Genomic DNA, 15437 nt, shown 5'->3' on the forward strand with positions numbered 1-15437 from the left:
ACTCTTGAGAGGGGTTGGGACTCTGTTCCACTCTGGAGTTGCCCATGGTGAAAGACACCGAGCAGGTGTGGGCATACGTATTTCCCCCCAGGCACGGGGCCTGTATTTTTAAGAACAGGGGTCATGTGCAGACCTGTGGGAACTATAGAGGAATGATGTTGATGGTCCAGACAATCAAGTTATGGAAAACAGTAGAGGAGGCTAGACTCGGGACAAAACTGAGTATTTGAAAGCAATCTTATGGTTGCTTCTTCTTCTTCTTCTGCTTCTTATGGTCTTATGGTTAAGGCCTGGAAAGAGTCCTCCAGATGCATTAGTTGCCTTAAGGATCCTGATGGAAAAGTACACAGAAGGGTTAGAACTTCAAATACTTCAAGTCAACTGTCCAGCGCAATGGTGAGTGTAGTAAGGAAGTGAAGAAATGGGTCCAAGCAGGTTGGAGAAGGTGGAGGAAGGTGCCTGGTGAGTTATATGACAAAAGAGTCTCTGCAAGCATGTAGGGCAAAGTTTACAAAACACTGGTGAGACTGGCCATAACATACGGACTTGAGACCGTGGCACTGAAGATACAATAGGAAGCAAAGCTGGAGGTGGCAAAAATGTTGACATTCTCTTTAGGAGTGGCCAGGTTAAATAAAATTAGAAATGACCTCATCAGAAGGACAGCCAAGTTTAGATGTTTTGGAGACAAAGTTAGAGAGATCAGACTTGGATACTTTGAACACATCCAGAGGAGAGTTGGTATGCATACTGGTCGAAAGGTGGTGAGGATGGAGCTGCCAGGCAAGGGAGCTCAAGGAAGACCAAAGAGAATGTTGACAGAAATATAGAGGGAAGACATGAGCGCACTTGATGTAAGGCAAGGAGGATATAGGAGATAGGCTTACATGGAAAAGGATGACAATTGTTTCCTCCCACATCCCAAAAACATACATAGGTTAATTGAAGACACCAAACTGTCCTTCGATGTGAATGTGCGTGCAAATGTTCTCACTGTGTCTGTGTGGACTTTCTCCAGGTACTCAAGTTTGCTACTATGTCCCCAAAACATGCATGCAAGGTTAATTTAAGACTAAAATTGCTCACAGGTGTGAATGTGAGGGAGAATGGCTCCTTATATGTCCCCTGTGATTGGCTGGCAACTCGTTCAGGGTGTACCTTGCCTCCTGGCTGCAGTTAGCCGGGATAGGCTCCATCACGCCTGTGACCCTCAAAAGTATAGGTGGTTTGGAATAAGGGTAAGTAATAAGAAATGAAACCAATATGGTAAACAGTATGAGTGACTGTGAGTATACATAGTTTAAATTCATGGTTCTCTTGCCTGATTCCAGGTAGACAGTTTGGGTTCAGTTGCTAATCACTGACAATGTGGATGTGAGCATGAATGGTTGTCTGAGCTCCATATGTGCCCTCCAATTGACTGGCAACCCATTCACTCGCTGTAACCCTGAACAATAATCGTGGCATGAATGGTAAACAATATGAGCTTTATTTTCCATGACAAAGAATGAAAATAATGTAATCCCTTTGGATGTGGTCGAGTATAACACAGTTGCTGATGCACTTTATTTGCTCTATTTCATGAGCGGGGATAAAATGCACATATTTTATACAAGAGCTGCTATCAGCTACAACTCACTCCTGGCATTCCACACACACAGACTCCCTGACTTGAGCCAACATTGACGCTTAAATGGCCAACCATTTGGTTTTTCAGTTCTTATTGATGTCAATGCAGCCCTATGGGGGAAAAAGCCAGTGCAATATGTAGGCCGGTCCCAAGCCCGGATAAATGCAGAGGGTTGAGTCAGGAAGGGCATCTGGCGTAAAACTGTGCAAAAACAAATATGAGCATTCATCTAAAGAATACAGTAACGGATCGGCCGTGGCCTGGGTTAACAACGACCGCCCCTGGCACTACTAACCTGCAGGGCGTCGGTGGAAATCCAGCAAATGTGGGTCGAAGAGAAGAAGAGGAGGAAACTGGATTTGTCGGCAAAAGAACAGGAATACACAGAGCCTAAAAGTGAGTATAGGGACTTTGAATTTGGGACTATGAGAGGAAAAGCTCAGGAGTTGATTGACATGATGATTCGGACAAAGGTTGATATATTGTGCATCCAAGAGAGCAGGTGGAAAGGTAGTAAGGCTAGAAGTTTAGGAGCAGGGTTTAAGTTATTTTACCATGGAGTAGATGGAAAGAGAAACAGAGTAGGAGTTATTTTAAAGGAATAGCTGGCTAAGAATGTCTTGGAGGTGAAAAGAGTATCAGATCGAGTGATGAGACTAAAATTTGAAACTAAGGGTATTGTGTATAATGTGGCTAGCGGTGATGCCCCACAGGTAGGATGCGACCTAGAGTTGAAAGAGAAATTCTGGAACGAACTAGTTGAAGTAGTTCTGAGCATCCCATAAAGAGGGAAAGTTGTGATCGGTGCAGATTGTAATGGGCATGTTAGTGAAGGAAACAGGAGCAATGAAAAGTGATGTGTAAGATCAGCATCCAGGAAAGCAACTTTGAGGGACAGAAGGTTGTGGACTTTGCAAAAAGGATGGAATTGGCAGTGGTGAATACTTATTTCCAGAAGAAACAGGAACATCGAGTGACCTACAAGAGCGGAGGTAGAAGCACGCAGGTGGATTATATTTTGTGCAGATGATGTAATCTGAAGGAGGTTAAAGACTGTAAGGTAGTGGTAGGAGAGAGTGTACCTCGACAGCATTGGATGGCGGTGTGTAGGATGACTCTGGTGGTGGGTAGGAAAATTAAGAAGACAAAAGTAGAGCAGAGAACCATGTGGTGGAAGCTGAGAAAGGAAGAATGTTGTGCGGCCTTTCGTAAAGAGGTGACACATGCTCTCGATGGACAGGAGGAGCTCCAGGAAGACTGGACTACTACAGCCAAGGTGATCAGAGAGACAGGCAGGAGAGTACTTGGTGTATCTTCTGGTAGGAAAGGGGTGAAGAAGACTTGGTGGTGGAACCGCATATAACAGGAGGTTAAACAAGGAAAGAGGTTAGTGAAGAAGTGGGATACTGAGAGGACTGAGGAGTGGCGGAAGGAATACATTGAGATATGACATAGGGAAAAGTGGAAAGGGAGTAAGGTTAGAAGTTTAGGTGCAGGGTTTAAATTATTTTATCACGGAGTAGATGGCAAAAGAAATGGAGAAGGGGTTATTTTAAAAGAGCTGGCTAAGAATGTCTTGGAGGCAAAAAAAGTTTCAGATCAGGTGATGAGGCTGAAATTTCAAATTGTGTTGCATTTGATTAGCAGCTATGGCCCACAGGTAGGATGTGACCTCAAGTTGAAAGAGAAATTCTGGAAGGAACTGGATGAAGTAGTGCTGAGCAAGAGCAAGAGCAAGAGCGAGAGAGAGAGAGAGAGAGAGAGAGTTGTGATTGGTGCAGATTTCAATGGAAGAATGCAACTCTGGCAGCAACACATGGAAAGTGGCAATCTTAAAATGTTCCCACTCTCCAATAATTGGTAAGATGGTAATACTGCTGCACTGTGTGAGATAATGGTTAAACATTTGAAAACTCTTGAGATGTCATTTTATTTCTCTTCAGCCTCCACGGAGTGTCTTTACTGCGCTAGGGACTCGTTCAGCACAGCATCAGATGTTGAAAAGGACATGACTTTATAGGAGGAGGAGAAACTAACTGAACTGAGACAAGATCGTGGTCTCAAGCTGAGCTTTGCTGATCTACTTTTGGACAGTTTTTGGTTGGCAGCTCCCAAGTAGCTCCCCATGCTGGCCAACAAAGCCATTTTGACATTGCTCCCATATTCCACAACATACCCGTGTGAGGCAAGCTTTTTAAGCCCGACTGCTATAAAAACTAGAAACAGAGAAAGAGAGATCCGTGGAGGAAGAGCTTCATGTGCGTCTTTCATTGATTCTTGTCAAGATATCAGCTAAATGTTCATCCAAACAGGCCCATTTTTCAGACCGAGTATAAATATGAAAGATGATAAAATACATTTTTCTTTGTGTTTAGTTGATTCCTATTCAAGATGTTATAATATAACATCATTATTCAATGTTAAAAAAATGCTTATATTAACAATATAACACTCTATATTGTTCAAATAAGCTTTTTTTTTTTTTTTTTTTTTACATTTTCAACTGGGGGTGTGCCGCGGGATTTTTTTTTCAATGAAAGAAATGTGCCTTGGCTCAAAAAAGGTTGAAAAACACTGCTTTAATGTTTTCTTTATAGCCTTATAGCCTCGACAGTGAACTGTCTGGTTTATCAGATGCCAACTCGGAGGACGAGTACGTGCCAAGCAGTGATGAGGCCCCAGAAACAGATGGCAAGTCGACTGGTGGTGAAAATTTGCACACAATGATGCGGTTCTTTATGATTCTAGCAGCATTGAAGATGAACTCTTGGCTGATCTGGCAAAACGTCTTCATGGAAACCGCCAAGCAAGGGTGACAGGTGCAGCTGTGTATGAATTCCTGAAGGATCAGGCCTATGCACCACCTCAAAATATCACCTTTGTGGATGAAGACAATCAGGACATTACTGAACTCAAAACTCCATGTCAGTACTTGAAATCATTCCTCAGTGATGAGATGTTGAATTTGGCTGTGTTTCAGTCAAACCTGTATGCCCTACAGAAAGATGGCTTGAACATGAACTTGTCAAAAGACGAACGTGAACAATATATTGGTATATATTACCAGATGGGTTAGGTGAAAATGCCACAGGTTGCATCTTATTGGCAAAATGGCAGTCGGTGTGCAACGATTGCTGATACCATGAAAATCAGGCCATGGCTTGATCTTTTTCGCCAGAACCTTTTGTCTGTTCGCCGGACTGAGTTTCAGTCAGTCGATGAAATAATGATTGCATTCAAAGGGCGAACAGTGGTAAGGGAGTACCTCCCAAAGAAACCAAAGAAATGGGGAATAAAGATGTGGGGCCAATGCTCATCAGATGGAATTCTGCATGACTGTGACATATACCAAGGTAAAGGAATAGGTATTACAAACAGAGATACAGAAATTCCAAACTGTAGCGTTGGTGGGAATGTTGTCATACAGATGTGCTCTTCACTTCCTGATAGGCGCAATTTCAAAATCTTTGCAGACAACTACTTCAGCAATTTCAAAATGATTGAAGAGTTGAAGAAAAAAAGATTTGTACTTTGCAGGCACTATCAGTAACAATAGATTACATAAGGCGCCTCTCAAGCCAGATAAGGAATTAGAAAATGCTAGAAGGGGAAGTTTTGATGTGGCAATAGAAAAGAACACAAACATTTGTGTTGTGAGATGGTTTGACAACAAATGTGTCACAATGGTGTCAAATTTTGTTGGTGGAGAACCTATCGGAGAGGTATGACGGTATGATAAAAAGAATAAGAAGCACATTCAAGTCAAACGGCCAGCGCTTGTCGATGTATATAACATGGGTGGGGTAGACCTGCTAGATATGATGTCACCATTGTATAAGGCAAAAATTAAGAGCAGGCGTTGGTATATGTATATTTTTTACCACACTATGACACAGGCAATGGCAAATGCATGGCTTGTTTACAAGAGAGAGTGTCAGTTTCTGGGAGAACCGAAGCCAATGCCCATGAGGGAATTTCAAGCCTCAGCATCCCAGGGTCTCCTGCAGTGTGGCAAATCAGGCCTCCCCAGTGTAGAGGAGCTATTGTCCCCAAAAGCAAAATGGCAGCGGGCAAACACACGTCTACCGGTTGACGATTCGCGATATGATAAGTTTGACCACTGGCCTGTCAACACAGTGGAGCGTGCCAGGTGCAGATTGTGCAAAGATGGCTTCACCCAGACTAAATGTAGCAAGTGTGATTTGTACTTCTGCCTCAAATCAAAATCGAACTGTTTTGTTGCATTTCACAGGAAGTAAGTGGCTTTTTGCTTCATACTTGACTTGTTTCAGGTCTACATGAACGTAAAACAGCAAAAATACATATAGACAAGCATATCTTGTAAAATCAGTGTTCAAAATGTTTAAGTTTAGTTACCTGCCCAAATTTAACATTTTGTCAAAGGTGTGCATGTAGTTATTGAAAATACATTGTGATATTTTAGACAGTTACCAGCACCAGGCATTAGGCTACCCAATTATTTAAAACACTGAAAATGTAGGACTTTAAAAAGCAGCGGTTGCAAATTGTACCTCACCAGTATAGTTTTATTTTTCTGACGTTGTCTGCACATTTTGTATGATTATATTTTGTGAAAATAAACAAACGTTCAAAAGATGATGTGTTATGTTATATGACGTTATTAAACAATGTTGCGAAAATGCAACATTCAAAAAATGTAGGACAATCAAATCTGATTTTCAATATGAACATGGATATGATCTTTTAGTCAATTTTTAACATTGAAAAAAGATGGTCATAATTTCAGATAACCTGAACCCTGCTTGGTTAACAGAGGGCTAAAATGAGATTTTCAGAAATCACACTTTATGAGTGCAATCAATTTTCCAACAAATATATCCTTTTGGGAACAAAACCAGCTTAAAACCCATCTCCATCTTTTCGCAAAAACCTCTAAATCCCAATTTCTTGCCAAACATCAACAACTTGTTAAAAAGAAAAAAGAAAAAGGTGCTGTTGCATCGAGTTAGGGTAAACAATCTACTGAACGTATGAATTATGTCCTTCAAGACCTTCAAAGAAGGAGAAACATACCTCATAGACCTGAAAAGCTCAGTGAAAAAAAAAATCTTAAAATAGCAAAAAAAAATATGATGTCCAGTCAAGTTTTGTGTCTCGAAAGGTTATGCAAGAAAACAAATTGGTTTTGTTGGCAAAAGTTATCCTTCATCACACTCTTCAAGATCCTGAATGACCTCCTGCTCTCCCGCAGTGACCAGGGCACATTTGTAGTATTCTTTGACATGGTGTTGAACAGCAAGTTCATTCAGAAGTTTCATGACATCTTTCTTCTTGGCTTGGCTTCTTGGAAGAGGAGGATTAAACTGTGACCACTTTCCACCGCGCTTTAGAAACAAATGCTCACAGAACTCACCACCAAAACCAGTCTTGAATCCCAGCTTCTCCTCCCGAGAGCGATAGGACATCAGCCTCGTTGATTTTCAAGCAGCGTTAGCTCGTAGTGAAATCAGCTGCCTCAGATTTAGTCATAAGTAAGTTCTTTTGGGCTTGTCCCTTTCGAGGTCGCCACAGCGTGTCATCTCAGATGAACGCACATATTTGTTTGGCACAATTTTTACGCCGGATGCCCTTCCTGACGCAACCCTTCTCAGGGAGTGGGGGCCCCAGTGGGATACGAACCCCCAACCCCTGGTTTACCAAACCAATGCTCTAACCACTGAGCAACAGTGCCTCAGATTTAGTCATAGTTATTCCAATCTTTTCCGTACTCGTGGCACACATTATTTGTATAATTTTTGTGTATTACGCACACGATGCATTGTTGTGTTGAGAAGCAATCGTTGGAGTTGTATGATCCCTGCGATGTCGAGCTTGTTTCGGGTAGAATTCTCCGGCTCCCAACGTCTGCGTTTCCCAGTTGCTGAGCAATATTAATTTGTCCATTTCGTCGAAATTTTCCTTGACAATGGATGGAATACGAGCAACAAATCCGCACAAGGTTTTGTATTGTAAATAAAAGTTTGCTTTTATGGGCGGTGCAACTTTTGATAGCATGTGACCCGATGCACAATTCTTATTGGTGCAGCGGCTGTAACGTCTTTTGCGGAAATACAGGGAGTCCTCCATCGATGAACGAGATCGGTTCCTAAGATGACAACCTAACTCGAATTTCTCCGTAAGCCTGATTTCACTGTTAAAAGTCAAAATTTATGATGGCAACTGGGATTGGATCCAGTACTACCGTGACCGTCCTACAGTGAAAACATTGCTTAGTCTATTTTTTCTTCATGAAAAAAGTTGCTTCGTGATCACTGTATCCCTCATAGGGTGAAACCCCTCACGTGCACTAAAGTACGGGCTTTGTCCTTAATAATGATCGCCACGATCGACTGACTGAAGCCCAAGTCTTTATCGATGTTCGTCGGTGTTACTCCTTTATCCGATCTTTTTATGATATGAAGCTTCGTTTCCATGGTAATAGCTTTTCTTTCGCCCAGACCAGCGTTGCAATTTAAAAAAAAAAAAAAAAAAAATTCTACCTTTGGGCCAGAATGTGTAAAAAGGTGGGCAAAAAAGGTAAAATATACTCCCAGTGTACAAAGAGAACCAAAATGCTTTAGCTAAGCAGAAACACTATTGTGTTGGGGTCAAAATGGCGGGCGAGACAGGGGCGTCGTGAAGTCGAAATGTTGTAGGGCGAGGACGTTTTAACCCGAGGACTAGGTACTGGCATGGTTGTTAGCTGGCATTGATGTCACATGATGTTATAAGATTCATAATACATGGGGATATAGAGTGTTTTGCAGCAGTTTGATTTGACCAGCTTGTAAATGTTATTATGAGAAGGCACTCGGGGCTGCTATTTCAATTTCTGGCGTTTGGCTGGTTTTCCATCGGAACCCTTCAATGTGGAATGAAAAACATGTATACAGAGATTCTTCATTTTGGTAGTAGTAAAAATAATTCACAGTCTATCCACTGAATTATGATTGTTGAAATGACAGGATAAGGTCAATAAAGGAAAATAAAAAATGAAAAAAATACAAGTCCTTGTTTTGGTCTCATCTGGAATGGCCACTGTACAAACAACATCTGACTACAAAAGGGTAGTACACTATAGTACAGAATCTGTTAAGTTTTCATTTATGGTATGCTTTGTGTGATGACATGTAAATACACATGATCTAGTTTTCATTACTTATGGCAAGAGAGTAAAGACATCATCCAGAAATATTTCAACCTTTCATATACAATGCACAAAGTAATTTGAGAAGAATCACATTTAATAAGTCTTTTCACATGATGTGAAGATCTCTACATATGCGGTTTTTTTATATATATATAACTTTCATGGGAATGTGATTGGATCAGTGGAGGTAGTCAGTCTTTTGAGTAGATGTCAGCCATAAAAAAATGTAAACGTACAAATTTATCTTGCAAACGTTGAAGAATGTTGCATGAAGGAGCAGTGACTGAAAGTTTACCAGATAACTTTCTCCAACAGTGACCTTAGTACCTTGTTGAACCACATTAAATGGTGTAAGCACTGTTTACTTTATAAAAATTCTATACTGTACACTGCTGAACAAATATATTGAAACACCACCAAATCTCTCAGAGGTGCTTGGATGTGCATTCTTTAAATTTGACCACTTTTCACCATTTTGCACAGAAAGCAGGAATTGCAAAATGAATTCCCCTTTTTATACTCAAATTCAGGACACATCATTGGGCTTCTCCCCATGACAGAAATTATTCAAAAATACTCAATCAGGGAATTTGTATTATGTTTATAAATGCAAGTAAATAACTACGATTTGACGTCTTAATAATGAAACGTGCTTCATTTATTTTTTTCTTGTGTAGAACTACAATCAATAATCAATGAATAATAACTCAAGCTGCAAGCAGCGATGAATGGGCACACTCTATTTTAGTAATAAAAACATTACGGTTAAAGGTTACAGAAACCTAAAAGAATATTGTCATAAGTGCCAATATGGTGAATTTAGGACACCAGTAGCAAAAACCTGATATTAGGTGGTGGAGTATCAAGTTTGTTAAGCAATGTATGTCTGTGTGTGAGGCCTTGCGAGTGTGTCAGCGCAGCCAAGAGCAGGGCACCCACTGGGGTTCTGTGTCCAGTTTGTTGATAAGTTTTAGCAGCTCAGTGTAAGCTTTGTCCTGGTCTGTATTGACTATGATGGCATCAAACATGTGACCCCAGGTCTGCTCCATCTCCCGAGCTCTTTCAATGATGTCTCGTAGCTCTTCAGGCTGTCCGAATCACAAAAATTAGGATTAATAATTTCCCACACACCACAACAATGACGTTGCCTTTCATTGACAGGTGGATCAGCACCTTGGGATTCTTGTTGTCTTTAGCCAACAGGGCTCTGAGTCTTTCCTGTGACGGCGGTGCTATGAAGATGATGTATGGTTTCAAATCTGAACTCCTCAGCACCTTTAGGGTCTACAAACATAAGCGACATGCTCCAATTTACATTTAACTACTAACTCCAGAAACAAACTCGATTTTCAGTGTTTAGGTACAAAGGTTGCTAGTTCAAAGTCATGCCAAAACCTTGCTGCTTGTACGTGCATACTAACCTGAGTATGTAGACAGAGCACACATATTTTTCCTGTGTTGATAACCTGTCTCACTGAGTCAGTACTGGTCCCATAAAGATTCTTCTCAAATTCTCCTGACTCAATTAGTTTGCCTAAAAAAATATTGAAGGGGTACAAGCATGATGCACTTTACATATTCATTTTTAATTCACAAAAAATTGACAGGTGAGTCTAAGCATCAACATTTTGAAAGCAGTTCTTGTCTTAATTTACAAATGGACGTGTACTTTTCAAAGAGGGTGAACTTATGTTGAGTACTGCATACTGTAGTGGAAATGAATGCAAATCCCCTTAAAGTTACACAATTGGTGTCGTGACAAAATTTTTGAAAATATGCACACAAAACAATGCACCCTAATTTCAATCCAAAAATTACATCAAACACCATGATATGGTCAACGATGTTTCAACAGTCATATCAAATCAATTACTAAAACTGCAGTTTACTATCTCAAGAATATATCTACAGTGGAGGCTTGCATGTGCAATTGTTGCTCACTGCCTTGTGAGCGCTAATATATGGTAGCTTGCATACACGCTTATACACGTTAGCATGCATGCTTTCAATGTGTTCAGGAGTACTTCTATGGACTAGTCACGCAACATTCACAGATTTTAGAACTCGTCATACAAATAAGGCATATTACATTATAAGGCGTCCCATCTGTTTAGGAGAGACTTCTAAGTGCACTTCAGGTTTCCAGCCTCATCACAGTACAGGATTTGCTCCTATCAATGTGCTAAATGATATTCGGTTGAATACTGACTCAGGAAAGGTGTCAAAATTGGTGTTGTTGTATCTCAGTGCGGCTTTTACATGGAAGATCATAATATACTGCTGAACGGGTTGGAAACGTGGGTAGGACTAAATGGAACGGTCCTTGACACCAAAAATCACATTTTAAAATAGGTATTCTTATCAAAACTACAAATAATATGAATCACTTTGGTGATAATACCAGTGGGAAAAAGTGAGCTGGGACCGTTTTATTAAAGCGCAAAGTTGCGTAAATCTGACTCGACACCATGTTTATCCCAGTGGTGGCCATATTTGTCTGACATCATGTCCAGACATAACATTGGATCCCTGGCATTGAAAACACGCTTTGCAGAAAGCAATGCCAGATGAACGAGAGCGATTTTCAATTTTTTTGATGACCCTTCTGAGATTGAAGCTCTTTTTGAGAAAGAAAACATCTCAGAAGCGAGTGAAGTGACTGGGGCCTTTTTACCATATCGTTTTGAGGCATATTTAGACAATATGTGTCTCACTTCTTGACTCACAACAGACTCCCCCGGCAGACACAAATATTCACAAACATACAAAATGAATGGCCCATAATTGTTTGATTTCCTAGCCCTTTTACAAGTCTTGTGCATGTAGCGTACTCAGGAGGACCCATGCAGGGCGAAATAAATATCATGGATGTTATTGAAATTAATCTAGAGCAATGTCTTATGTTTGTCTATATTGTTATTGTAGTTATTCATTCTTTATTCTTCTATTTATTTTCCTTTCCTATGTACTTTTTTTATGTAAGAAAAACATTTTCTTTTTTCACGTACGTACGTCTGGGGTGCCCAGACACTGGTGGCTGGTAGGGAGGAGAGCTCCTTTCTCCTCCCCGCCCCTGGTGCGACCGCACGTGCCCACCTGCCTCCCTGCGCAACCTACCTCCGGGTCGGGGGAAATGGCGGCGTGCGCCACCGCTAACGGTGGCCTGCGCGCATTGACACATTGAGCACCCCGGATTTACGTACTTTATTACGTTATTATGACGCGGATCTTTTGTTACGTTCTAAAAAAAGGATTCTATTACGTTGTCAGACGCAGATTTCTAGAATGTTCCTATAAGGACGAGGATGGCTAACGGAGCTTTTTATTAATACTGCTGGTATAGGACAAGTACACAAGTACACGGAGGCCACAATGGCTTCCGTCTTTTCCGGAACATTCCCTGGAAATAACGTTTGCCTATTTAGAACATTCGTTCGACAATGGTGACTATATGTCGTTTGGCTAGTTAGCTCGTGTTGTACCTCTATTTTGTTATTGTGTTGTGTGTGATTAAATTGTCTTAAATGCAATACAAGTGCTTTGTTACATTTTTCTGGATTGACAAAGGGGATTTATTCTAAATTCATACGTAACATATGCTATAAACTATGAGACAAATTAACCCCTCCTCCCAAATGTTTTTTTTTAATAGCTCTATACACACCTGTCATTGGGAACCCACAAAGCTCTTGTCCTTTACACCTGTGCAATCCATTTTTCACGACTAATCGGGTATTTTGGAAATGTGTGATGTGTGAGTTAAGCCATCCTCCCAAGTATTCAAGCAAAATCCAGCAACACAATGAGTCGGCATTTTGGCTAAACACACAGAAAAAACAGCTCAAACAGAGGTAAATACACTCGACTCCACAGCTGTAGGTGTCTGCAAAATATGCCATTTCTGGCTTCTTCTTCAACCCAAAAGAGTCGACAGACTTTTCAAGGCGGGAGATGAAAAGAAAGAAGGAGAGGGGAAAAAAAAATAGATACAGTATATGGCAACATTCTGACGCGCTGTGAAGAAACGAAAAATTCCATCCATATCGGCTGTTTTTTTTGGGTTAATAACATACTAAATTTCATGTTTTAGGTGTCAGTAGCACTTTAAAGCATATGTTAAGTCTTCAAAACACCTTTTGCTTATATTATAGTTTTTTTATGCAGAATTTGAAATCCGTTATGAAAGAAACATTTGTAGTTATCAATAATCGGCAAAAATTTATCGCACAATGCTGAATTTACCGGAAATACCCAAGCACACAGCGGAGAATCGCAAGAAGGGACATGATGTCAGAACGAAAGATAAACAGGGCTGCTGTTCGACTGCAATGTGAGAACGTTGATGAATTTTCTGATAATTCGAGCGATGAACATGACTCTGAAGAGTCCCATGAAGACGGCAAAAAATACGAGCTTTATAAAGGCGATAAAGGTTATCAATTTGAGCCAGTAAGACAGAACACATGTTCAAATGCAGATGAAATAGCAGGCGATAAAGGTGCCGAGCCAGCAGTCTGACCCAGGGAGAAGGAGACACTTCGTTTTGGAAACATTGACTAGGAACCATTTGTTAAGTTTTTTTTTTTCTATTTAGCCATAAACTGATAAATAGAAATGGCTTTGCTATCCTGAATGAATATATGAAGTTTTCGGTCTTTTGAAATTATGCCAACGCCGTGTGTTTAGTCAAAGTTTGTATATTTTCACAAATACAGATTTTAATGAACGAAATCCATTTAAAAATTTGTCAAGTTAGTTTGAGAGCAATAGCTGGTCATAACTTGTATCACCATATATAGATTTTCACGTGGTAAACTGATGCCATAACCAGACAGGACCCAGAAACATCCATCCCCATTTTAGTCACAATTTTCCCAAGATCTCATGAGCAAAACTGCTAAACTTTATACTGAAAGCTGTTAACCAGTATCTTGTGGTTTTGTTTGGACACTAAATGCTTAAAATACAAATGTAAATGGGGTGGATGGGTCTGTGTACTGCTGTAAAAGTTTGTGAATGTGAACAGATTTATTTATTTAATCTATCCACAGGTGTGCATGTAAATCCCGCATACCCATGGAAACAGAAGAAAGCTTTTGTTGCTATCAGAGTCAAAACATACACCAGAAAAATGGCAGATTATCCAGACTATCCGCTGCAGTGCATGACAGAGCACCCAGGATTTATTGCCAGCCGTCTGAACCCATAAGTACTTGAGGTTGCCTATCTTCAATTCAGGCAACGGTATCGGCAGTGACTGGATTTTCCACAACACGACTACCAGCTATTTTAAAAATTATTAATATTTCTCCAAATTAGCCCAGCAATTTTTCTAATTTCATTCACATAAAAAAATGTTTATATTATTATTACTGTTCCTACTAAAAGTAGCATTTGTTCCATCAATTTTTGTTCAAAGTCCCATTCTGGAAAATTGTCATGTGAGTATATTTTCTTATCCATCTATCCATCCATTTTCTTAATCGCTTATCCTCATGAAGGTCACGGGAATGGTGGAGCCTATCCCAGCTGTCAACAGGCAGGAGGCAGGGTATACCCTGAACTGGTTGCCAGCCAATAGCAGGGCACACGAAGACAGACAACTGTTGCACTCACAATCACACCTCAGGGCAATTTAGAGCGTCCAATTGATGTTGCGTGTTTTTGGGATGTGGGAGGAAACCGGGGTGCCCACACAGGCACGGGGACATCATGCAAACTCCACACAGGCGGGTCCGGGATTGAACCCAGGACCTCAGAACTGTGCGGTCAACACTTTTCCAGCTGAACCACCGTGCCGCCCAATATTTTCAGGTTAATCCGACATACTGCTTATAGACAGCTTGTGAGATGGTGTTGGGGAATTGTAGGTAGAAATAAACACGTGCCACTTCCATCCTGCTGTGTCTAAGATTCGTGCCAGATGGCCAAGAGTACACAAGATTTAAATGGTCTATAGCCTAAATTTTTGTTTTGTTTTGTCTTTGTGTAAATTATGTATATATATATTTATGAAGTAAACATACACAACAGAAACAAAATCATAGCATTTTTATTATGTTTACATTGTGGATAGATATGTTTCTCTCATAACATTTTCACTGAATGCTTATTTGGTCTTTCAATGTGAGCATCTAAAGGCCATCTGAGGTTGAACTAAATGTTGCACTATCATCTCTGGTGTCAGAAAGATGTGTGCTCCTTTCACATGAATAGTTACTTCTTCGGTCTGGCAACTTTTGAAATGTACCAGAGATGGAGATTAAGCATCTGCTGGTTCGATGTCAACCTCTTGTGCAGAAGATGCTTCCTGACACATCTGTAATTAATATAGAAAAATAAGGTTCAAAATTCATAAAATGAGGAAAAAATAGATAGATAAACCACAGTCCATTTCATGGTGTAGAAATTATTTTTGATAAGTGAAAACAGATCTCCTGGAGAGTACAATTCATTTTAATCAGCCCTTGCTTTGTACTTTGAATGAGGTTTTAAAGGTTAGGCTGTTTCTTTGGGGTGGAGTCACGGACATTTTTTGTTGACATTTCACATAGCAGTTATTAAACTGTTAAATAATAAAATGTTTGTAAGCAATATTATCCTACTTTCCTAATTGAGAATGGTAAAAATCATTTG

At 40.3% G+C, this 15437-nt stretch overlaps 1 protein-coding gene across 3 annotated transcripts in view; it reads right to left on the reverse strand.

The window, feature by feature from the left end:
- Window positions 1-8722: 8722 nt before the first annotated feature.
- The window catches only part of pals1a (protein associated with LIN7 1, MAGUK p55 family member a), a 54156-nt gene continuing 47441 nt past the window's right edge, over window positions 8723-15437 (reverse strand). For all 3 annotated transcript variants that reach the window (XM_061843792.1, XM_061843789.1, XM_061843790.1), the window contains 3 exons: window positions 10223-10335; window positions 9975-10085; window positions 8723-9889 (listed from right to left, as the gene is read on the reverse strand). In XM_061843792.1, the coding sequence (XP_061699776.1) occupies window positions 9713-9889; window positions 9975-10085; window positions 10223-10335 (401 nt within the window). In that variant the 3' untranslated portion in view covers window positions 8723-9712. The remainder of the gene's footprint in view (window positions 9890-9974; window positions 10086-10222; window positions 10336-15437) is intronic.

Source organism: Syngnathoides biaculeatus, chromosome 15 (genome assembly GCF_019802595.1).
Source record: "Syngnathoides biaculeatus isolate LvHL_M chromosome 15, ASM1980259v1, whole genome shotgun sequence".
NCBI classification, from domain to species: domain Eukaryota; kingdom Metazoa; phylum Chordata; class Actinopteri; order Syngnathiformes; family Syngnathidae; genus Syngnathoides; species Syngnathoides biaculeatus.